Here is a 25,153-nt window from a genome sequence, read left to right as displayed (position 1 = left end):
AGAGACGAAAAGTAATATATGTTGGAAGACATTAGACAGTGGTTGTGGTATAGAAAGAGTGAAACAGACAATGGAAGTATGAGCGAAAGAGAGGGACACAGTAGCAGTGAAACAGTTGTCAGTGGCATGACAGTGGTAGGAAAAAAGTGAAGGATACAGTGTCATTGGCAGAGGAATAAAGAGAAAAAGAAATGGATGTGGTTGAGAGGCAGTGTTAATGAGCGATGGAGTCTATGACAAGGACACTGAGGAAGAGAGAGATAGTGATAGCGAGATGTGACAGCAGTAGTGGGAAGGAAAGACTGAGATGGTAGTAGTAAGAGAGAGCAAGAGGGAGAGTGAGAGTGAGAGGAGGCTGCAGCAGTAGAACAGAATGAAGAAGACAGTTGCTGTGATACTGGAAACAGCGGCAGTCAGAGAGATACGAAGAGATACTGAGATAATGAGTTAGGCTGAATGGGTGAGTGAGAATGGGCAAGTGGTAGGGATGGGTATGAGCGATTTACAGCGATGGACTAGTGGGTATGAAGGAGTTACAGTTAGGGGAGCTGGTGGGAATTAGAGGTGTGTTGATGTTAAAAGGAGTTGAGTATGCTTGCATTCCAAAATTATTGGAGAAATCTTTAAAGGTGTTGAGGAAGATAGAATGACGCAGCTGGTATCTCACTTTCCAGTCAGGCTTTTTAAATAAACACAAACATATTCGCATTTTTTGTGCTCTGATAGGAGCATTTTCCCGCTAGCATCAGTTTTTCATGATATTTCATCCACTTATGTTGACCATAAAATTCATCTAAGACAGGAGATAGAAATTTACTCAGGTATTCGATACATCTACGAAACTTTCTATTATCATGTGTTTCCTGCTCCCACAGACCATTTATACGCAGAACGAACTGAGTTACTTCCATTATCTGCAAACTGCGCTTCTTCTTAACAACATGTATATTATTGTTGAACTCTTCCTGTGTTGTTGTTGCTGTGGTCTTCAGTCTGAAGACTGGTTTGATGCATGTCTCCATGCTACTCTATCGCGTGTAAGCCTCTTCATCTCCGAAAAACTACTGCAGCCTATATCCCTCTGAATCTGCTTACTGAATTAATATATTGGTCTCCCTCTGCGATTTTTATCCCCCACACTTCCCTCCAGTACTTAATTTGTGATCCCTTAATGTCTCAGAATGTGTCCTATCAACCGAGCCCTTCCTTTGGTCAAGCTGTAGCACAAATTCCTTTGCTCCCCAGTTGTGTTCAGTACTTCCTCATTAGTTACATGATCCATCCATCTAATCTTCAGCATTCGTCTGTAGCACCACTTTTCGAAAGCTTTTGTTCTCTTTTTATCTAAACTGTTTATTGTACATGTTTCGCTGACCTACATGGCTACACTCCATATAATTACCTTTAGAAAAGACTTCCTAAGACTTAAACCTATATTCAACGTTCACAAATTTCTCTTCTTTAGAAACGCTTTTCGTGCCACTGTCAGTCTTCATTTTATATCCTCTACACTTCAGCCATCATCAGTTATTTTGTTGGTAAATAGCAAAACTTATCTACTACTTTAAGTGTCTCGTTTCCTAAGCTGATTCCCTAAGCATCACCTGATCTAATTCGAATACATTCCATTATCTTTGTTTTGCTTTTTGTTGATGTTCATCTTACATCCTCGTTTCAAGACACTATCCAATCCGTTCAACTCCTCTACCAGATCCTTTGCTGTCTGAGACAAAATTATAATATTATCAGCAAACCTTCTCCTTGAACTTTAATTCCTACTCCCAGTTTTTCTCTGGTTTCCTTTATTGCTCACTCAATGTACATATTGAATAACGTTGAAGATAGGCTACAACCTCGCCTCACTGCCTTTTCAACCACTGCCTCCTTTTCATGCCTTTCGACTCTTATAACTGCCATCTGTTTTCTATACAAGTTATAAATAGCATTTTGCTCCCCGTATTTTACCCCTGCTACCTCAGAGTTTCAAAGAGAGTGTTTCAGTCAACATTGTCAAAAAATTTCTCTAAGACTACAAATGCTATCTCGTAGGTTTGCCTTTCCTTAACCTATCTTCTAAGATAAGTCGTAGTGTCAATATTGCCACCAGTTTTCTTACATATCTCCAGAATCCAAACTGATCTTCTCTGAGATCGGCTTCTGTCAATTTTTCCACTCTTCTGTAAATAGTTCGTTTTAGTATTTTGCAGGCCGGCCGAGGTGGCCGAGCGGTTCTAGGCGCTGCACTCTGGAACCGCGCGACCGCTACGGTCGCAGGTTTGAATCCTGCCTCGGTCATGGATGTGTGTGATGTCCTTAGGTTAGTTAGGTTTAAGTAGTTCTAAGTTCTAGGGGACTGTTGACCTTAGAAGTTAAGTCCCATAGTGCTCAGAGCCATTTGAACTATTTTTTTAGTATTTTGCAACCAAGACTTTTCAACTGATAGTTCGATAATTTTCACACCTGTCGGCATCTGCTTTCTTTGGAATTGGAATTACTATATTCTTCTTGAGGTCTGAGGGTATTTCGCCTGTCTCATTCATCTTGCACGCCAGGTGGAACAGTTTTCTCATGGTTGGCTCTCCCAAGGCTGTCAGTAGTTCTGCAGAATGTCGTCTACTCCTGGGACCATCTTTCATCTTAGGTCTTTTGGTGCTGTGTCAAATTCTTCCCACACTATCATATCTCCCATCTCATCTTCATCTATATCCTCTTCCATTTCTACAATACTACCTTCAAGTTCATACCCATTGTATGGACCCTCTATATATTTCTTTCACCTTTCAGCTTTCCCTTCTTTGTACAGGACCGGTTTACCATCAAGCTGCTCCTCTTTTCCCCAAAGTCCTCTTTAATTTTTCTGTAGATGGTATCTATCTTCCCCTAGTGAAACATGCTTCTAAATCCTTACATTTGTCCTCTAGCCACGCCTGCTTAGCAATTTTGCACTTCCTGTCAATCTCATTTTCTAAAAGTTTGTATTTCTTTTCGTCTGCTTGATTTGCTGCATGTTTAAATTTTTTCCCTTCGTCAATTAAATTTAATATCTCTTGTTTTATCCAAGGATTTCTACTAGGCCTTGTCTTTCTACCTTTTGATCCTCTGCTGCTTTCACTATTTCGTTTCTTAAAGCTACTCATTCATCTTCTATTTTATTCCTTTCCCCTGTTGTAGTCAGTCATTGCCTAATGTCCCCTCTGACATTTTCAACAAGCTTTAGTTCTTTCACTTATCCAGGTCTCATCTTCTTAATTTTCTACCTTTTTCAATTTCTTCAATTTAATCTACAGGCTATAGCCAATAAATTGTGGTAAAACTCCACATCTTCCCGTGGAAATGACTTACAATTTAAAATCTGGTTTCTAAATCTCTGTCTTAACTGTGTACCCATCCTCTAATAATGGGTGGTTCTAACTCTTCTTTCTTATATCATTCATCTGTTTCTCATTTTACACTGAGTGTTTTCAACTCAAATAGACTGAGGGAAAAAAATTACAAAAAAAAAAAGAAAAAAGATTAATGCAGAGTAATGAAATTTCGGGAATACGTTTGTCTGGGTAATATATAAGTGATTAATATTGCAAGATCATAGGTTAACGTAAGCATGAGATAAGCCATTGAAAATGTGAAATTCTGGTGCAGTAATAATCGGTGTAACCTCCAGAATATGGAATTCAAGCATGCAAACGTGGATGCACTGTGTTGCTTAGGTGTCGGATGTCAGTTTGTGTGATGGAATTCCATGCCTGTTACACTTCATCCGTAAATATAGGGACGGTTAATGCTGTTTGTGGATGACACTGAAGTTGTCGTCCGATGATGTCCCTTATGGGCTCGATTGAATACAGATCTGGTAATAGAGCAGGCCAAGGCAACATGTCGAAAATTCAAATGGTTCAAATGGCTCTGAGCACTATGGGACTCAACATCTTTGGTCATAAGTCCCCTAGAACTTAGAACTACTTAAACCTAACTAACCTAAGGACAACACACACATCCATGCCCGAGGCAGGATTCGAACCTGCGACCGTAGCGGTCGGGCGGTTCCAGACTGTAGCGCCAGAACCCCTCGGCCACCAGCGGCCGGCCATGTCGAAACTCTGTAGAGCATGTTTCGTTACAATAGAGGTATGTGGGCCAGTGTTATCTTGTTGGAAAACACGCCTTGTGAACTGTTCATGAATGATAGTACAACAGGTCCTGTCACCAGACTGATTTGCATTCAGATGTGTAAGGCAACCACGAGAATCCACCTGCTGTCATACGAAATCACGTCCCAGGTTGTTACTCCAGGTTTAGTTCCAGTGTGTCTAGCATGCAGATTTGTTGGTTACAGAGCGTCAACTGGTCTCCTTCTAACTAACATACTGCCATCACTAACACTGAGGGGCCACCAGCTTTCAGCAGAAAACACAACAGATCTCCACCCTAGCCTGCAACGATATCTGGCTTGACACCACTAAAGTCACAAATGGCGGTGATTTGGGGTCAGTGGGACGCACACTGCCCTTGAAGTAGCCGATTTATAACAGTTCACTGTGCCACTGTGGTGCTAACTATTGCTCAAAACGCTGCTGCAGATGCAGTACAATGCACCAGAGCCATAAGCTGAACATGATGATATTCTCTCTCAGTAGTGCCACATGGCCATCTGGAGCCCGGTCTCCTTCTTGTGACCATACACATTCGTGGTCTCCGCCGCCAGCAATCATTTACAGTGGCTACATTCCTGCAAGGTCTTTCTGCAGTATCACAGAACGAACATCCAGTTTCTCACAGCCCAACACACGACCTCGTTCAAACTCAGCGATGTAATGATAATGGCATCTTTGTCACTTTAAAGGCGTTCTTGATTGACATCAACTCACCACGTCCAGTCTCAAAGTTAAGGCTAACACTCACGACCGTTGATGATAAGCCAAGTCACCTCCAAGATATACCCTACATCACTTCTGCCTGATCCAAGAAATTACCTAATCCAACGACTTCATGATGAGACAGCCATCAAAACCCTTCAATAGACAGAGAGATTGTTGCATGGCATGTCTGTATAAACTGTTTACATCCAAGTACAGGACGCAACTTCAATTGCCGTTTGTTTTTTCCGAACTTTTGACTCATTAATGAGTTATTCGTCTTGGCGTGCCTATGGACACATTGGTAAAGTCTCTCACAAACCCTGTGCCGAAGAAACAGCAGCTTGTTGATACCAGTTAAGAGTTCAATACTGACTTCAGTGCTTTTGAGCAAGGCATCCCACGAAAGCCCTGTCACAGTGTTGTAGAATGCAGGATCCAGTGTATATGTTTTCCTTTATATGCTCTGGAATTTCTCTGCAAATAAGCTTACATCTGTGTCCACATAAAGTCTCGCATAACCCCCCTAAATTAGAGTTGTTAAACTCCTGTCAAACACTCACTACATACCTATATACTGAAACTGTTATGGCATTGCCTGTAAGATTACTGGAAATAAAGTTACGTTGAGCAATGTGGTTTCATGGAGTTCCTCCACTAAATACATGTATTCGTATGGGAACACTCTTCCTTCGTCACAAGATGAAACTTACATGTCATTGGGAGGCACAAGTTGAATGAGATGTATGTCCTCCTGACACATGGTTTCAGCAAATTTCTGAAGTGCTGCATACATAAATCTTAGCGAGTCCAGGAGGCACAAAATAATATTCTTGGTGATTCGCCTGGAAAATGCAATACATTTCTCTGTACTCTCAGCTAGGACACTCACCTGATAACTGCAAGACAAAAATCACCCGAACACTCAACAAGGAGACGAGCATCATACAGGCTGAAATTGTGAAAGGAAACGGGTATGTGTCATGGTAGTTTGTAGTTCTGGTAGTTCTGGTTGCATGCATTCTGTTTTACACCGCAGAACTTGCCAGCTAGATAACAACGTTCCCTACATGGAGTTTCAGCTATGTTAACTAATTAGAGCCCACAAAAATAGCTGTCAACTGCAGTCTCATACAACGGTCTATCTTTCTGTGACTTGGTCATGGGAATATTGGTGGAATAAATCACGTAAATTTCCTTGCAAGTGTTTCAAACTTGGGGAGCCACCATCTCACATTACTTTCTCTGATGCACAGTCCAAAATGATTAAGACTTGAGTTGTACGAACACACAACCTGCTAAACTGCTGCATATGGTATGTGTCGTTCTGAGAGGGTGGTGTGAGAAGGCATTTGAAGTCAGCGTATACAACAAAAGGTACAGTCTACTGGCGGTGAAATTTACTAAATTTTAAGAAATTTGCATCGGTAGGTATCGTGTTCTGTGCCGAGCAATACAGCAGATGCTGCATTGCTCTGCACAGAACACGATTTGCTCGCAGTTTTTTGGGGTACTTGTTCCTCTTCAAAATTTTTCGTATCGCCTCATACTGAACATCATTGTTTGGTTGTCCTTTTCTGATTGCCGTTCCTTCAGCTGTGCTCTTGCCTCCTTGTAGCTATTACCTGGTGTATGGAGCAGGATAAGAATCGACAAGCGATGGTTCATACATTTTATAAATACAAGATTACTTGCATGTAGCACACGAAGACTCTCATTTCTTGTTAACACTTCATTCGTGGCACGAATGACCTTGCACACTCAGAGATGGACAGTGGAACTATATGTACAACTTGCACGAATGGTTTCAAATCAATGAGCATAACATTTGCCTCTATATATTCCCTGAATCAATTTGTGTATTTCCTCTTGTCTGAAAATTCAAGTCTTCAAATCGTGCTTCCAAAAAATGGTTCAAATGGCTCTAAGCACTATGGGACTTAACATCTGAGGTCATCCGTCCCCTAGACTTAGAACTACTTAAACAAAAAAAAAAGGACATCACACACATCCATGCCCGAGGCAGGATTCGAACCACTTGGTCACAGGCGCCGGTAATCGAGTTTACAATTGCTCATCGGGGTTGGCTTCTCAAGATATAATGTGTGAAATTTAGCTTACATTTTACATTAACTGCTACTTGAGATTTTCTGCCAGGTTCCTAAAAAATGGTCAAGTGCGAATTGACATTACATTGTAGAGTTGTGTCTTTGAGTAAGTGGGATTTCACTGCACTACAATTTCACTTGCTCTAAACATGGTCCTGGACAATTTATCACTGATATTACAACATAGATTGTGGGCTTAATTGCGCTGTATGCATCTGGGCCACGCGGGGTAGCCATGCGGTCTTGCCGCCTTGTCACGGTTCGCGCGGCTCCTGCCGTCGGAGGTTCGAGTCCTCCCTTGAGCATGGGTGTGTGTGTTGTCCTTAGCGCAAGTTAGTTTAAGTTAGATCAAGTAGTGTGTAAGCCTAGGGACCTATGATCTCAGCAGTTTGGTCCCATAGTACTTACGCAATATTTTAATTTGTATGCATCTGGGAGTGTGATCTCTCTTTCGTGTAGATGCAAGGATATGTCACAAAGCTCTGTGAGAGCATTATACAGTAGACCTCAATTTTTAATAGATTCGTTACTAATCAGAATTTTGCGTAGACCATTGCACTTGTTTCTTTCCTTCCAATCTCTTTTGGAATCACTTGGAGATTGTGTAAAGTGCTTTACTATGGGTCTATAACTCTCCCACATTGCTTTGACACTTTTTAAGGCGAACGTACCTATCTTATGCTGACTGTCCTTCATACCTTGGATAATTTAAATCCTAAAGCAGCTGCACATTCTTTAAGCTCTATCTGATTTTTACAAGATTTGCTGTACATAATATACAATTTATCAAAAAACAATGAACATTAGCAACACCTTCCAGTACAATTAATGTATCATGAACAGCTAATTCCAATCTACTATTTGAACAATGTCATATTAGTATATGAGGGAAGTTTTTTTTTTCATTTCTGTTTCAACACCTTTCTTCTTACCATGCATTATGGATGCATGATCACTGGCCACTCCAACTAAGTTTGCTTTAGCGCAAGATGCATTTGGATTATGTGAATCCAAATTCCATAACAGAGCTTCTTTTATTGAAAATATTGTCATGTCAGTCAACCTACAAAATAAAAAAAAAATGTTTGCACTTGGCTGTTAACGCTCATGGCGCATCTAAGACAAATTACTAGGACAGGTTTATTACTTATATTAATAGACTCATCAGTAAACTAAGTTTAATATTACTATTCACAAGATTTTTAGCTAGTTTCGTTCTCATTTCATCTGATGTGTGATCAGTAACGTTCACACAACTAAAATTAGAGTGCTGAACTCTTTCCATATTCAACTCATAAATTCTTTCATCTTGGAAATCTGCAGGAAAATTAGAATAAGGTCTATTCAATTTAGTGTCTTTGTTGGCCATTATAAAATCTCTGTCAGTCGTTTCCAGGCTATGTGTGTTCATTTTTACAACAGCTACTTCCATTTGATTTTTCTTTGAACTGTCTATTATTGGCTTAGATTTCATATATGTTACAGTTTTCTTATGTTCTGCAATTTTTTTTGCAGACTTAACTGTTATGCCTCCTTAATGGTACCAAAAACATTAGTCTCTCATTGCACCCACTCTTTTGCTGGCTTTACTCCAATTCATAATTGCAGCCCCATTCCAGTTTACTGTTACATATATTTACTAATTTTCACGTACAGCTGATATTTTCTTTTGTAAAATAATTATACTGTTCTGAAGTCCAGAATGACAGTAACAAAGGTCCAGCCTCACTGGTCATGTGGGTTTAAACAGTTTCATTGTTACTAACATCGCTTCTGTTTGAAGATAAAGGACACATTCTCTCAACTGCACCAAAGTCACTGATATCCTCAGTTACATGTTTTGATGTATTTTTCAGCCACTTCAATATTTATAGCATTGGTGTTGCTCTATAAATCTTCCACACAGTTTCAAAATGCTAAATAGATGTCTGTAAATACATGCACAATACCACAAAGTACAAACAGAAGAGAATGACAGCCACTGGCGGCAATAATGCTTACTTTCGAATATCCCAAAGCTTCCAGAACACAAACGTGAAAATCAAAATAGAAGCTCATAACGGAAGACCTGGTCAGGCTAGCCATCATATGGTCTAAATCAAAAACAATCACTGAAGATTAGGACGTGTATCTATGGCCACTTTATTAACATCTTGTCGTTATTAACAAATGTATCTTCATATTGAATCGGAATTTAATATTTCATGGTAATATGATTTCCTGTACTGCCAGTACGATGTACTGGAACATATATTCTTCCTGATGTAGAAAGAAGAAAACGATTTTATACTGGTATGCAGTAGTGGTGTGTAGCAGCCCACCTAAGAAGTGCTTGCTCATATGAAACGGCTTCAGGCACCTAGGGCAGGGGTCGGCAACCTTTTGAGTCAGAAGAGTCAGAAATTACAATTTATAAAATTTCAAAGTTTTTAAAGAGCCACAAAAATTTTTCTTGCCAACAATAAATAGTACTTGCATAAATAAAAACTTTTGACGAAAAATACTAATCTGTTCATTCTTAAGAAAAATATATATTTATCCATATACTATAAGTAGTGTTTTTTCACAACAAATTATATAATATATATTAAAACAATTAAACATTCACTTACAAAAGTAATGTGTACTTCAATAACAAACAATTGAGCAAACAAATTCAACGGGAGCCATGGCTTTGCATGGCAATTCAAGTAGAAAATTAGTGCTTTACCAGACAATGTAACATACACTTAAAAATGAAAAAAAAAGAAAGAAAAACGATAACATACATTCGAGCAAACAAATTCAATGGGAGCGTTGGCTTTGCATGGTTTTATAAAGTTTGGATAAATTTGGCTCATAACTTGTTTTTCAAGTTTGAAACATGACACGTGACTCTAAATTTTCATTCATTAGTTGCCCCCCCCCCCCCCCCCATGAACCATGGACCTTGCTGTTGGTGGGGAGGCTTGCTTGCCTAAATGATACAGATAGCTGTACTGTAGGTGCAACCACAACGGAGTGGTATCGGTTGAGAGGCCAGACAAACGTGTGGTTCCTGAAGAGGTGCAGCAGCCTTTTCAGTAGTTGCAGGGACAACAGTCTGGATGATTGACTGATCTGGCCCTGTAACACTAACCAAAACGGCCTTACTGTTGTGGTACTGCGCACGGCTGAAAGCAATGGGAAACTACAGCCGTAATTTTTCCCGAGGACATGCAGCTTTACTGTATGATTAAATGGTGATGGCGTCCTCTTGGGTAAAATATTCCGGAGGGAAAACAGTCCCCCATTCGGATCTCCGGGCGCGGAATACTCAAGAGGATGTCGTTATCAGGAGAAAGAAAACTGGAGTTCTACGGGTTGGAGTGTGGAATGTCAGAACCCCTGATTGGGCAGGTAGGTTAGAAAATTTAAAACGCGAAATGGATAGTGGGAATTAGTGAAGTTCGGTGGCAGGAGCAACAAGACTTTTGGTCAGGTGAATACAGGGTTATAAATACAAAATCAAATAGGGGTAATGCAGGAGTGCCGGCCGCGGTGGTCTCGCGGTTCCAGGCGCGCAGTCCGGAACCGTGCGACTGCTACGGTCGCAGGTTCGAATCCTGCCTCGGGCATGGATGTGTGTGATGTCCTTAGGTTAGTTAGGTTTAAGTAGTTCTAAGTTCTAGGGGACTGATGACCACAGCAGTTGAGTCCCATAGTGCTCAGAGCCATTTGAACTTTTTAATGCAGGAGTAGGTTTAGTAATGAATAAAGAAATAGGAGTGCGGGTAAGCTACTACAAACAGCATAGTGAACACATTATTGTGGCCAAGATAGACACGAAGCCCACACCTGCTACGGCAGTACAAGTTTATATGCCAACTATCTCTGCAGATTATGAAGAAATTCATGAAATGTATGATGAGATAAAAGAAATTATTCAAGTAGTGAAGGGAGACGAAAATTTAATAATCATGGGTGACTGGAATTCGACAGTCGGAAAAGAAAGAGAAGGAAATGTAGTAGGTGAATATGGATTGGGGCTAAGAAATGAAAGAGGAAGCCGCCTGGTAGAATTTTGCACAGAGCATAACTTAACCATAGCTAACACTTGGTTCAAGAATCATGAAAGAAGGATGTATACATGGAAGAACCCTGGAAATACTAAAAGGTATCAGATAGATAATATAATGGTAAGACTGAGATTTAGGAACCAGGTTTTAAATTGTAAGACATTTCCAGGGGCAGATGTGGACTCTGACCACAATCTATTGGTTATGAACTGTAGATTAAAACTGAAGAAACTGCAAAAAGGTGGGAATTTAATGAGATGGGACCTGGATAAACTGACTAAACCAGAGGTTGTCCAGAGTTTCAGGGAGAGAATAAGGAAAAAAATGACAGGAATGTGGGAAAGAAATACAGTAGAAGAGGAATGGGTAGCTTTGAGGGATGAAATAGTGAAGGCAGCAGAGGATTAAGTGGGTAAAAAGACGAGGGCTAGTAGAAACCCTTGGGTAACAGAAGAGATAGTGAATTTAATTGATGAAAGGAGAAAATACAAAAATGCAGTAACTGAAGCAGGCAAACAGGAATACAAACGTCTCAAAAATGAGATCGACAGGAAGTGCAAAATGGCTAGGCAGGAATGGCTAGAGGACAAATGTAAGGATGTAGAGGCCTATCTCATGAGAGGTAAGATAGGTACTGCCTACAGGAAAATTAAAGAGACCTTTGGAGGAAAGAGAACCACTTGCATGAATATCAAGAGCTCAGGTGGAAACCCAGTTCTAAGCAAAGAAGGGAAAGTAGAAAGGTGGAAGGAGTATATAGAGGTTCTATACAGGGGCGATGTTCTTGAGGACAATATTATGGAAATGGGAGAGGAGGTAGATGAAGATGAAATGGGAGATATGATACTGCGTGAAGAGTTTGACAGAGCACAGAAAGACCTAAGTCGAAACAAGGCCCCGGGAGTAGGCAACATTCCATTAGAACTACTGACAGCCGTGGGAGAGCCAGTCCTGACAAAACTCTACCATCTGGTGAGCAAGATGTATGAGACAGGCGAAATTCCCTCAGACTTCAAGAAGAATATAATAATTCCAATCCCAAAGAAAGCAGGTGTTGACAGATGTGAAAATTACCGACCTATCAGTTTAATAAGTCACAGCTGCAAAATACTAACAAGAATTCTTTGCAGACGAATGGAAAAACTGGTAGAAGCTGACCTCGGGAAAGATCAGTTTGGATTCCATAGAAATGTTGGAACACGTGAGGCAATACTGACCCTACGACTTACCTTAGAAGAAAGGTTAAGGAAAGGCAAACCTACATTTCTAGCACTTGTAGACTTAGAGAAAGCTTTTGACACTGTTGACTGGAATACTCTCTTTCAAATTCTGAAGGTGGCAGGGGTAAAATACAGGGAGCGAAAGGCTATTTACAATTTGCACAGAAAGCAGATGAGAGTTATAAGAGTCGAGGGACATGAAAGGGAAACAGTGGTTGGGAAGGGAGTGAGACATGGTTGTGCCTCTCCCCCATGCTATTCAAACTGTATATTGAGCAAGCAGTAAAGGAAAAAAAAGAAAAGTTCTGAGTAGGTATTAAAATCCATGGAGAAGAAATAAAAACTTTGAGGTTCGCCGATGACATTGTAATTCTGTCAGAGACAGCAAAGGACTTGGAAGAATAGTTGAACGGAATGGACAGTGCCTTGAAAGGAGGGTCTAAGATGAACATCAAAAAAAGCAAAACGAGGATAGTGGAATGTAGTCGAATTAAGTCGGGCGATGCTGAGGGAATTAGATTAGGAAGTGAGACACTTAAAGTAGTAAAGGAGTTTTGCTATTTGGGGAGCAAAATAACTGATGATAGTCGAAGTAGAGAGGACATAAAATGTAGACTGGCAATGGCAAGGAGAGCGTTTCTGAAGAAGAGAAATTTGTTAACATCGAGTATAGATTTAAGTGTCAGGAAGTCGTTTCTGAAAGTATTTGTATGGAGTGTAGCCATGTATGGAAGTGATCCATGGACGATAAACAGTTTAGACAAGAAGAGAATAGAAGCTTTCGAAATGTGGTACTACAGAAGAATGCAGAAGATTAGATGGGTAGCTCTCATAACTAATGATGAGGTATAGAATAGAATTGGGGAGAAGAGGAGTTTGTGGCACAACTTGACTAGAAGAAGGGAGCGGTTGTTAGGACATGTTCTGAGGCATCAAGGGATCACCAATTTAGTACTGGAGGGCAGCGTGGAGGGTAAAAATCGTAGAGGGAGACCAAGAGATGAATACACTAAGCAGATTCAGAAGGATGTAGGCTGTAGTAGGTACTGGGAGATGAAGAAGCTTGCACAGGATAGAGTAGCATGGAGAGCTGCATCAAATCAGTCTCAGGTCTGAAGACCACAACAACAGTTGGCTCCTTACTTTACTTTTAATTATATTCATGCTAGAGAACGCTTACTCGCACGAATATGTCGATACGAAGATAGTCAGCACTCTAAATGCCAACTTCTTCACCTAACTGTAGCAATCTGGAAGACTATTCCAAGCATCGAATATAAGTGTCTTTTAAAGCTGTCCACTTTTGTTGCGTTTCGTACATACATTTCTGGATTTCCAACTCTTCCAATTTGCTTTTCAACTCTGTGAATTTTCCACTCCACAAAGCTTTACTTTTTAAATCGATCAACTGCATTTCTAGAGATCCACTATCAACTCCAAATGGCTCAATGTGGATTTCGTTACTATTTGTGTTGAGAGGATTTACTATGAATGGTAGAGTGGGTTTGTTGGCTTTGAATTTCTGGAATCTGTCAGCAAATTCATCTTTCATTTTTTTAACAACTCTGCTGAAGTAACTCGAGTCAACAGTTGCACTGGTTTTATCGCGATATTGCTTTGGAAATTGAAAATGAAGTAATTTTACCGCTCTGAATATCTTCTGCAAAAATTATTAGTTTTTCTTCGAAAGAAACCAATTCTTCTACCAAAACATAGACTGGGTTTCCCTTTCCTTGCAGTTTTAGGTTCAGCTCATTTAATTTCGCCGTCATATTCACCATTAAGTAAATTTTTTGCAGCCATTCGCTGTTCTCTAAAGCAGGGTGATTAATGTCTTTTTCATTGAGAAATGTATTTGCTTCATTCAAGCACAAAGCAAAACGTTTCAACACCTTACCCTTGGAAAGCCATCGCACGTTATTGTGAAGGAGGAGGTCGGAATACTGAGTCTCAGTTTCGTTTAAGAATTCTTGAAAGTGACGATGGTAGGGTGCTTTTGACAAGATGCTGTTAACAATCCTGATTACCAAATTCATGTCCTCAACTATTTCGGTCGGAAATGTTTGCGCACAAAGCGCTTCTTGCTGTATTATGCAGTGAAACGTAAGGATTTCGTTGTATATTTTGCTCTGAAGAATCGTTGTCGTCCCTTTATTTTTTCCTGTCATATTTTTGGCTCCATCAGTTGCTATTGAAACGATTTTATTTGAATCGATCTTATTATCGTCGGGGCATTTCTGCACGGCACTCGCTATGTCTTCCCCTTTAGTTTGTCCCAGGAGTGGTAGCAATCCTAGAAGTTCTTCTTTCGGACCTTGGGAAGACATATACCTCACAAAAAGGGCAACTTCTGCCGTGTCTTTTATATCGCAAGACTCATCGATAGCAAGCGATAAGGCAGAAGCCAGTTGAATGTCTTCCACCAGCAAATGTGTTACATTTCAAGACATTTTACTTATTCTGTCTTGTACTGTTTTAGCGGATAGTGGCAGATCTTTGATTTTTTTCCTGATTTCTGGTTTGTTTTTGAAATCACGAAATAGTTCTTCAGATGCACGTATGAAGCAATCTTTGACATACTCGCCATCTGTGAATGGTTTGCCTTTTTTTTAAATTTCTAGTGATACTACGAAACTTGTCAGATTAACATTACTGGCAGATTACGTCCAGTTACTTAGCATGGAACTTGATTGTTGTACTTGTTTCTGGAGCTCGTCGACAGCTTGTTTTCGTTCTTCGCTGGCTGGATATTTACTAGCAAACTGTCTATGTTTTGTAGTGAAGTGTCTCTCTAAATTTGATTTCTTATTGCGTGAGAGTTTTTTGTGGCAAATAAGACAAGTCGGAAGGCCATCTAAGTTATATATGGAAGCGAACGACTCCTTCCAATGCCGGTTGAATTCATCTCCAATAACTGAATTATTAAAATGAATAATTCAGACACAAAACACTGTTTGTCTCACTCTGTGGTCGCCTCCCGTGGGCGGTGATCGCTGGCTGGCATGAACGGACTTGTCAGAACTCAGAACGTGCTCAGCGCGGGGGAGCGGCGCGGTGAAAAGCGAGAACAATGGGCCGATTGTGAGGGGTAGAAACGGTGCCTAATCCTCTTTAATCTATTCAGAATGATTAAAAATTTTTTCTTATAAAATAAATAATATCTGCGTATGGAACTAAAGAGCCGCAGCTTCACATCCAAAGAGCCGCATGTGGCTCACGAGCCGCAGGTTGCCGACCTCGGATCTAGGGTAATCATGCTTGTGTGACGATATGAATTTAATTGGGAGGAAGAGAGGTGAGATATGCTCTTGGTGTAGAAGTAGTGATTTTATCGCCCTGAAAGAATTACAAAATATCTGCATGTTTTTGGCATTATTGACTAAACTGGAAAAGTGAAAAGTTCTCAAACTTTTTGCTCGTCTGGTTTGCTTTCCTTCAGGCTGTAAATGTGAACTGGTACGTCAAGATTCTTCACCTCAGATTTAGATTTCATGGGGAAATCAATACTAACAAAGTTATAGTGCCCACAAAGATTAAACATCTCTTATTGACTTATACGCTGTGAATCTGTCGTGTATTTTTTTCGAAACCAGAAATGACCATACAAATCGGAGGTTGTCTCTACTTGGACAGAAATAATGCTCCTTTTTAACTGCTATGCTCGTTGGAAGAGGGATATAGGACGATGGTATACCATATATTTCATTGTTGTCATCTATAAAATGAGAAAAAATTCATTGTATCCTACCTATAAACAACCACAGACGCTAACATACGTATACGAATGGTTTTTCGTTACTACCTGAAATGCAAGCATAAGTATGAGGACATGTGCAACCTACATCTCCCTCTCCTGATATAGCCTCACTACATGAATGTTTCATGGTAAAAAGTTCAATGAATATTGATGAAGATTCTGATTGTGAAGTCTCGTCTCATCTAATTGGTGAGGGTCAAGAGGAGAGTGAAGAGTGTGTGTGAATTTGCCGGTGGCTCTACCTGCTGGAAGTTTGCGAGGTGTTGGGGGAATGAGATAAGGGAAAGCAGACAACTGGAGATTGCTGTGCCCAGACGCCTGCATAATGTAGTATATAGACATCTGGAGAGTAAGGTGTCATGGCCAAGAGGTAGCTGCGGCAACCAGCCATCCGAGTCATGTGGGTACAAGGCTTTGGGAGGAGAGAAGAGAGCTGCAGCTATCTGGCCACTGGCATGCGTCAGAGACAGTGCCAGGGTTGGTGGCAGACACCCTGTGGATACAGCATGACCACATAAAAAGCCTAATTGTAAGAACTCTTGAAAGCTGGAGCATGTCTGAAACACAGTTCTGCTACACACACGTCTGGGTCACTCAAAGCATTCCTAAATGTTGAAATAAATAGACTATCCAATATACAGGTATCTAAAAACACATCAAATAAGCAGGGGAACTCTAAATAAATGTATGATGATATAAAGGTAGGCATCTTGGGCCATCATTTTGGCTGGACAGACTCATGTAACAATTCACAGAGGCAGCCAGTTTCAGCAGCCATCTTGGCCTGTGATGCCGCAGTGGACGCCATCTTGACCTTGAGGTAACCAATAGGGTAACTTCCCTTAAAAAGGTTGGACAGAAAAGTGGGAGGGAGTAACAAATTATTCTAACAAAGTCAGTGATAAGGATCCTTTTAGAACAGGGTAATAAATTATCCTAATTGCACTTGTGTTCAAAATTAAAGCAACAAATGGAAATTTTTTGCAAGTTTACTTTTATATTGCAATGAAACAGTATAAACAGGTGATAGTAAAGTAGGAGCAATGTAAAGAATACACAATAGAAATAACTGCTATATGCATAACAGTAGGTAAAATTGTTCTTCATTTTTTCCAAATTGATGGATTTGCACACATACATTCCAACAACTGGTTAATGTGCTCAGTAGGGGGTGTGAACACCCTTGGCAGCAATACAGGCATGACAACGATAGGGTGTGCTGTGAATGGTGTCCTAAATCTCATGCTGAGGCAATAGCGTCCATTCTTGCCGCAGAGCTGCTCACAAGTCTTGGAGAGTGGTAGGTGGATGCAGACATGATGCAACCTGCCTCCCTAGTGCATCACATATATGTTCTATGGGATTCAGATTGGGAGAGCGAGCAGGCCACTGCATGCATGCAACATTTTCCGTTTCCAAGATATCAAACACCAATTCTCTATGAGATCGAGCATTATCGTCCACCAGTACGAGGTCTGGGTCCACACCTCCTTGCAACAACCGCATATGAGGTCCCATGATCTCGTCACGACGCCTGACAGCAGTTGAACCTTGTCAATTCAGACGTACAATTTCATGAAGATGTGTTCGAGTGGTCCACATAATCCCTGCCCGCACCATTAGGGATCCTCCTCGATATCGATTTCTTTACACAATGCTTCGGTCCCAAAATCGTGTTCCACGCTCCTTCCAGATGCGAATGCTTGGATAATTACTCTTCAGACCAAATCGGAACTCATCCGTGAAAATATCATTGGCCCACTCTTCGACGTGGTATGTTGATTCCACCACTTTGGACGTTCCCTTTTGTGAAGACGCATGAAAGGTACACATACAGCACGCGTCTAACACTAAAGGCCACTTTGCCAAAGCCTTTTGGTACCGTTTAACTCAATACGACACGCCCAGTGGATGCTGCGAGGTCAAATTCCTGTTGTGCAGTACTAAGGCGGTATTGTCGTGTCCTTACAGCCAAATAACACTCCTCTCTATCTGAAATCACACATGGTCGGCCCTGCCCTGATCTTCAGGATACTGTTTTAGTCTCCATAAATTGTCGCCACATCCGAGAAACAGCAGAACGATTCTCATTAAGCCATTGAGCCACGTCAGTTTGCGAGTGTTCTGCTTCCTTTCTTTTTATGGTCCTCCACTGCAGAGAGTCTGGTAGGCGTCTTCTTTGTGTCATACCGCCCCACCTGTGACTGTGTAAACGGCGATTGTGGAAGTAGAACTACCCGGCACACACTACCCCATTCGTTGGCGTGGTTGTAAGTTGACAAGAATACCATCTTCCGTGCAGAACACGACTGTACGGACATCTGTTGACAGTTTGTATGATTATAACGTCAATTAGATGCAATTGGGGATATAACAGTTTGTGGCTTTAATTCTGGACACAAGTGTATTTCATCTATCTGATGGGGAGTGGGACCATAAATCATGAAATACCTTCCTGGTGAAAATTAATCGTTAGCATTTTTCAACAAAAAGTAATAACACTATGTAGGGTTATGTGTGTATAATTGTACAGTTTCCCAAAGAGCTGAAAATAATAGGTCGCTGACGTTAAATTGCGTGTGCTTTAGACGTAATTCTGCTTCAATAACTATGTTTTATGTATTACAAATTGGCACAAGTGTTTTCTTTACATGTTGTGATCCATTGAGAGTCTGTTATCGAATATTAAGAACCTATGTCACGGTATATATTGACAGGAAATATTATTATTTGATTTACATTGTTAAAAAAGGTCACCTAAAAGCCCTCCCAAAAAAGATCTAGCTATAAGTTTAAATGAGACTTTGTACAAATAACAATTTTGCACATTCCTGCACATGTTACCTATTACATATGCAACTGCACTGGTTCAATCCTATACTTTTAACAGTCACTTCTACTGGCCAGTCTGTGGATTCTGTGGGAGAGTTTGTTATATTCTTCCCTCCTGGGTTGCACTTCAAGCAAATAACCTGAAAAATGTGGCTTCCAAATTCATTTCGTTTAAATTTTATTGGAAATCATCATTAAAAGTGGATGGTATTAAAATAATTCAATAAATTCATTAAGCTTGACAAGTTTTGTAAGCAAAAAAAAATGTTGTAGGTGGGGCCAAAGTATAACAAGCAGCTTTTTAAATTTGTTTCTTGTACTGAGGAGCATTAATCAGTGGCCTCTTCTGTTAGCAATTTTTGTTGATAGCCAACAGTGTATCTGATTGTTTTCCATTTCAGACTTTTGATTTTCCATATCAACCAAACATTATTGGCATATGAATTAAAATAACTTTTTTGAACATTTCCTGGATTTATATCATAACACACTGAATATATCTTATTTAATCATATGAGGACATAATTATAGGTCATTAAATGAAAAAAGGATTTCCATATTCAATTTAAAAATACCAGAAGATGCACTTTGCATTTACACATACCTTTAAGGTGTCAAAGCAGTTTGCCTTGCATTGTCCTTACTGTTATAAGTGTGAAGTTGTTAGGTGTGTGTCTGTGTCAGGTTATTGGTGTGTACCACTATACAATTACTAAATGTACATGTAACTGTGATCATCTAACTGTACACAAAAAAGGCTCTCTAATAGAGAATTATCTCGAATAATTATATTGTAAGTGGTGTATCCATTTTTATGTCCTATCCAAGCACTGACAGAGTGCAACCACACAATCAAAGTCCACTTTATTGAAATTTATACTTTAGATTTCTCCACCAAATAAATTGCAGAATGTCATCATTAATTCTTATCACGAATCTTAAAGCAATAAAGCATATATCAACAAAGTAAGTAACTTTCAGGAGGTTAATGTAAATTGTACAGATTGAGTCATTCCAAGTATTGATAGCCAAGAAAATAATCTGAATATACCCTCTTATCAACACACTTTCATATATACAAACACTGGCAATTCACTCACTTATGGTAGATCAGTTAGCTTACATCTGCCTTATAAATCTTCAATGATTGCTGTAATGTTCTGTTATTTCTTTTTTATGATAATTATTATATGACATATATGAAACTGCAAGTATCCTCATGGTGCAATGACGAAATGCTTTATAAGCATTTGGCTGCAGCAGTTTCGAGTGAACAGAAAACTTAACAAACTTTAGAACAGAACATTTAAGTACAGACCATGTAATTATTTGCAAGCTCTTCTGTCTATTCAAAGCATACAAAGTTTCTGCCATGAAATCACAATATCTAATACAATCAAGTGAAATGGATAAGATAATTATTTTGATGAAACTTTTTTGATTGAATGTAATCTCAGTCTTGACTTAATGATCCATAAGCAGCATATGCTTGACTTCAAGTTGACTCTGTCTTATCAATTCCATCAGATTAGCAATTCTTTTCTAATGGCATCCAACAAAGCCATTCAAATCTCCCAAAATTCCATGCTCGTGTTTCTATTACAAGACTCCACACTATTCTGATTGAAATTTAATAACCCAGTACACATATTACATTTAATTCAAAAGTATAATTTTCCTGTTGGAGAATTCATTGTGCTTATGAGCATCTTTTCATCATACTACCTGTGAATGTTCAAGGTGTGTTGCATTTTCATCATTCTGTCATTCTCGCTCACTGGCTATATCAGATCCGAAATGTCACTTGTAGGTCTGATTACCTGAATTTCAACATAAGAACGTACAGTTTGCTAACATTCATGAAGTTTATAAGATAGCCGTACATGATACAGAATATTTGAAAAATATTGAGTGCTAATCAGTCAGACAACTGATGTGCAATATGTCTTCTGCGTTTTATGCCAAATTAAGTTCTTAAGGCACCACACATTCTCGAACTCACCAAATTAATTATACAAAAAAAAGGAAATCTTATAATCTTGCCCCCTTTCATGTACGTTTCTGCAGGTGCCCATAGTAAAAAACAAATGATTGCATTTCATTGTGCTAAATTATTGACCCTGCAGTGGGAAAGGATAAGCTTGGAATAGGAGTGTTGAATGGTGCTGTGAAGATGTGGTGGTAATGGGTTTGGTGGGAGGTATGTTGGGAGGTGTAGTGGCTGTCAGGAGACATGAGTTTTGGGATAGGTTTGATTACGATGGAGGCCAGGACATGGCTATGAAAATGCTACAAAAGGATAGAATGAGAAAGGAAGACCAGAGAGTGGGTGGAGGTACAATTCTGATTCCCAGCTAACCACTGTCGTTATCAGTACCCTTACACACTGCAGGTATCTATCTCATCAGGAATGAACAAACTATCAGTGGTTACTTCTTTGCTTTCCAGATAGCCCTTGTGCAAGATTACCTCCACGCCAAGCCATCACTGTGCCAATAACAGCAGTAAAAGATGAGCTGGCACAGCTTGTTCTGGACTTGCGTAGTGGAGGTGCCCTGTCCTGGAATTCTGCAGTGGTGTTGTTCCACCAACAGCGTCAGCCAGGTAACAGACTTAAACTACAGGAGGGTATGTTGTGCAAGAGTGGACAGTCCACAAGTTTCCCATGTTTGCTAAAACTTTTGTTGGAAAGGAAAAAATACAACTCCATTAAAAATGGGCGCAACAGAGTGTCGCAGAAGGAAAAGTCAGTATCAAGGGAGACGACTGAAATTTTCCTTTAAAGGAAGATTAAATACCCAATTTGCTTCATAACAAGATCCTAGAGGATATGCAACATGCCAAAAAATAAATATACGTAATATGTATTAACGACACAACTGATACAAGTATGCTAATGATCCTCCTATAGAATGTAACTGAAATTGACCTAAACTGCGAAATATAATCTCATTAAACTATTGTTGACAGACGTCGAAAAAAATAAAGTTTCACCAATTGAAATAATGGGCTAAAGAGATGCAGCAGTTTCACACCAGTGCATGTGTTATGCGATAGCGTTAAAAATATGTGTATACAGGGTGAGTCACTAACTATTGACACCTAGAATAACTCCGAAAGTATGACAGTAGCTGAAAAGTTTGAGGTACAAATGTTGCATGGGACAACGGGCGCCATAATATTACGTTGTTTTTTTGTTGCTAGATGGGGTCGCTTCAGAGATATGAAGGTCAACATTGTTTTTTTAAATGTCCTATATCCTTGTAGAAAGAGATCTATGGATGAATAAAGCTACTACTACTACTGCTACCACTACTACTAAATGGGATGCTATAGTTTGGTACTTACTTTCTGATAGTGGCTATCGAGACTAATCCAGTGATGTGTAACAGTAAGGTCTTTGAAGGTCAACGAAGTCACAAAGGTGGCATGAACCTAGCAACAAAAAAACCAACGTCATATTATGTCCCCCGTTCTCCCATGCAACATTTGTCCCACAAGTGTTTCTGCTCATATCATACTTTTGGAGTTATTCTTGGTGCCAATAGTTAGTGACTCACCCTGTAAAGCACTATGACAGTTGGTTCTGCTAGGAAATTTGTCAATAGAGCTGAAGGAGTAAGCCACCAATCAATTATTTCCTGTTCTCTAAAAGTTAACTTTATTGGTAGCTAAACTTTTAAACAAAAATGTGTGTTTTTGAATAATGGGCACATTTGTCAACCAAAGTAAGTGATTTTAATTCTTGATGTAGACTTTTCTCATTTTTGTGCTGTTATTAAGTCAGTGAACTGATCTGTTTGTTTGAAAGACAAATATATTATTTATGAGTAATTTAATTGAGGAATAAATATACTGAAAAGCATTAGGTGATACACTGACTTCTCCAGATAAGCTTTGGAGGGAAGTTTTAAATTTACACTATACATCATTGTGTTTTACACTTCTGAAATAACAGAAGTTTAGGCTTAGGTAATGAATTACCTCAGATTTTGATATCAGATTTCATTATTGAATGAAAGTAAGCAAAATATTTCGGATATTTTTATTTTTACATTTCCTGTATCAGACAACAAAGCAATAATATTGTGTTTAGTCATTTTAGCATTGCTATAGTACATTCCTCCCAAGTGAGTTTATTACTGGTATCATCTTGAAATCTCAAGAATTTGACACTGTCAACCTTTTTATTTGCATGTCGCAATCTTTTATGTATATGACACGTGGAAACCAGTTTCAGATTGTGGTTTTAGAATGTATGTTCAATTAACAGCTCTTTCTGTAAATACAGTTCCCTTGTCTGAAAAGAAGTGTGTATTGAATTATGCTCTTTCTCAAATGCTTCATGAGATAAATTCATTTGATATAGGGGCCTACTTAGCATTGTTCCACTAGTGGTGTGCAGATGCAGCAACAAGACGCAATCATGTGTAATTTTTGGAAAACATGTTACCTGAATAACAGAGGGCACTCTGTAAAGAACAGAACTTCCACTATATGGTACTTTAAGCGTGATGGAGCTCTTCACATCATACCTCATATATGAGGCAATGTCTTAATTCGATTTTCCCCAAATGGTGGGATTTTGTTTACTAAGACAGAATTCCAGAGAATAAATATGAGATGTGAGAAGAAGTGGTAGGTTTCAGTGTGGATATATCTGCCTTCAGTCAGGAAAGCGGAGAGCCGCTAGAATGACTAGTACAACATGTGCTTATGAGAGTAAAAAATCGTATTAAATTTGATGCTAGGCTTCTTTAAATTTAGTGTGGGGTGCTTAAAACTGACAGTTAACTGTTGTAAATTTACAGTGAGCTGTTGACAATGTATTATGAGCTATTGTTAATGTTTAAACTGTTAAATATTAATAATCAGTACAAAACTTTTAACAAATCGTAATGATGACGAACATTTACCAGTGTTTATCTTGGGAACCATTCATAAGATATAATAAATATGAATTCCTTTTCCTCAAATGACTGTGTCACTCATCTCCCAGAGAAAGTTACCTGTAGTGGAGAACTACATTTACACAACAGTAATGTTAGATTCCAAAATTTCGCTCTTACAATTCATAATAATTTGCCTGCATTAATGATGGTTGAGCTCTGTCACTGTGGATTGGATTACTTGAAGAAATAAGGCAATTAGACATGTGTTTAATAATTTATTTTATGTGAAGAAACGTTTCGGGCTTTCTGGCATCTTCAGGTGGCCCAGTTCATTCATACCTTGCTACAGTGGTTCATGAGCATTGTGTCGAATAATGTAGTGAATATTTCAGTGAGGCAGTTGCTCATTTCAGGTGATTACTGACATGTTGCTGTTATGACTCACTAATATATGGGCTTGCTTGCTAGAAAAACACAGACGCCATAGGGTGGTACTGTAACGTCATCGTAGATGAATCTTAGAGGACGTCAACGTCCAAAGCCCCTGACAGAGAAACGGGACATGGTCTTCGCATGTGTGTTGCAGGAAAGCGTTGTTACCGAGCTTGTATCCTGACTTTGATTACCTATCGTCTGGGCCTGTTGATGTTTTAGTACTCCCAGTTTTGGTTTCCATGCTATGCTAAGTTGAAATCCTGCGTCTCAGTCAATCAGATCATTAGTCACATCCACTTCAAATGCCTCTTTAATGCTGGAGATGTAGTATGTGTAGCCGGCCGACAAGATCTTTGTGTTTCTTGAAGTTTTTTGAGCATATTGCTTTATTCCATCATTCTTCGGACATGTGTCTGGGATATTTTTTACTCATTTTTCTGATATGTCGACAGACAACCTTCCAGACATTCACAAGGTGAATTGCTTGCAAGTTTTTAAATCACTTTACACACTCTGGGATAAATGTGCATGCATCAGAGATGACACAGTTGGTAACAAGAGCGTCAGTCGCAGATTAAACTCGATGCAGCGAAGAGTAAAGAAATGCAATTGCAGAATTAGGAAATCCACAATGCTTACAGAGTATGTTGTTGATAAGTATGCCTAGCACGAATATTTAGTTTGATAGCATAGATGTGAAATGATTTCTATGATTTGTTGAGCCGGAAACCCTCATCTCGATTGAGTTAGGGTGTCTCCTACTTGTATTTCCACAGCTTCATTGACCACTGAATCCCAGTAGACTGAGGCTGTGGCAGTATATAACTTTCCTGTAAGTTGTAGGGCAAACTATGTTCTGCCCCACTCTGCACTGTTGCCAAATTTATTCAAGATGGCGAATCCAAGATTACATCCATAGACGTGGAAATGTCTCAGTGACATTATGGGGGGAAGTTCAAATTTTGGCGGGAAAATAGGTCAATTGGGCTACCTCCACTAACCTAACCCCGTCCCCCCAC

At 39.5% G+C, this 25,153-nt stretch overlaps 1 protein-coding gene across 1 annotated transcript in view; it reads left to right on the top strand.

Annotated features, from left to right (window-relative positions):
- Positions 1-25,153, top strand: part of LOC126262894 (ionotropic receptor 93a) — a 317,492-nt gene that overhangs the window by 17,476 nt on the left and 274,863 nt on the right. The window contains exon 2 of the mRNA XM_049959792.1: positions 21,256-21,411. Coding sequence (XP_049815749.1) covers positions 21,256-21,411 — 156 coding nt within the window. The remainder of the gene's footprint in view (positions 1-21,255; positions 21,412-25,153) is intronic.

This window comes from Schistocerca nitens, chromosome 1, assembly GCF_023898315.1.
Source record: "Schistocerca nitens isolate TAMUIC-IGC-003100 chromosome 1, iqSchNite1.1, whole genome shotgun sequence".
In the NCBI taxonomy this organism is placed as follows: domain Eukaryota; kingdom Metazoa; phylum Arthropoda; class Insecta; order Orthoptera; family Acrididae; genus Schistocerca; species Schistocerca nitens.
The sequence above is the reverse complement of the archived record's forward strand: the minus strand, read 5'-3'. Positions and strand labels throughout refer to the sequence as shown.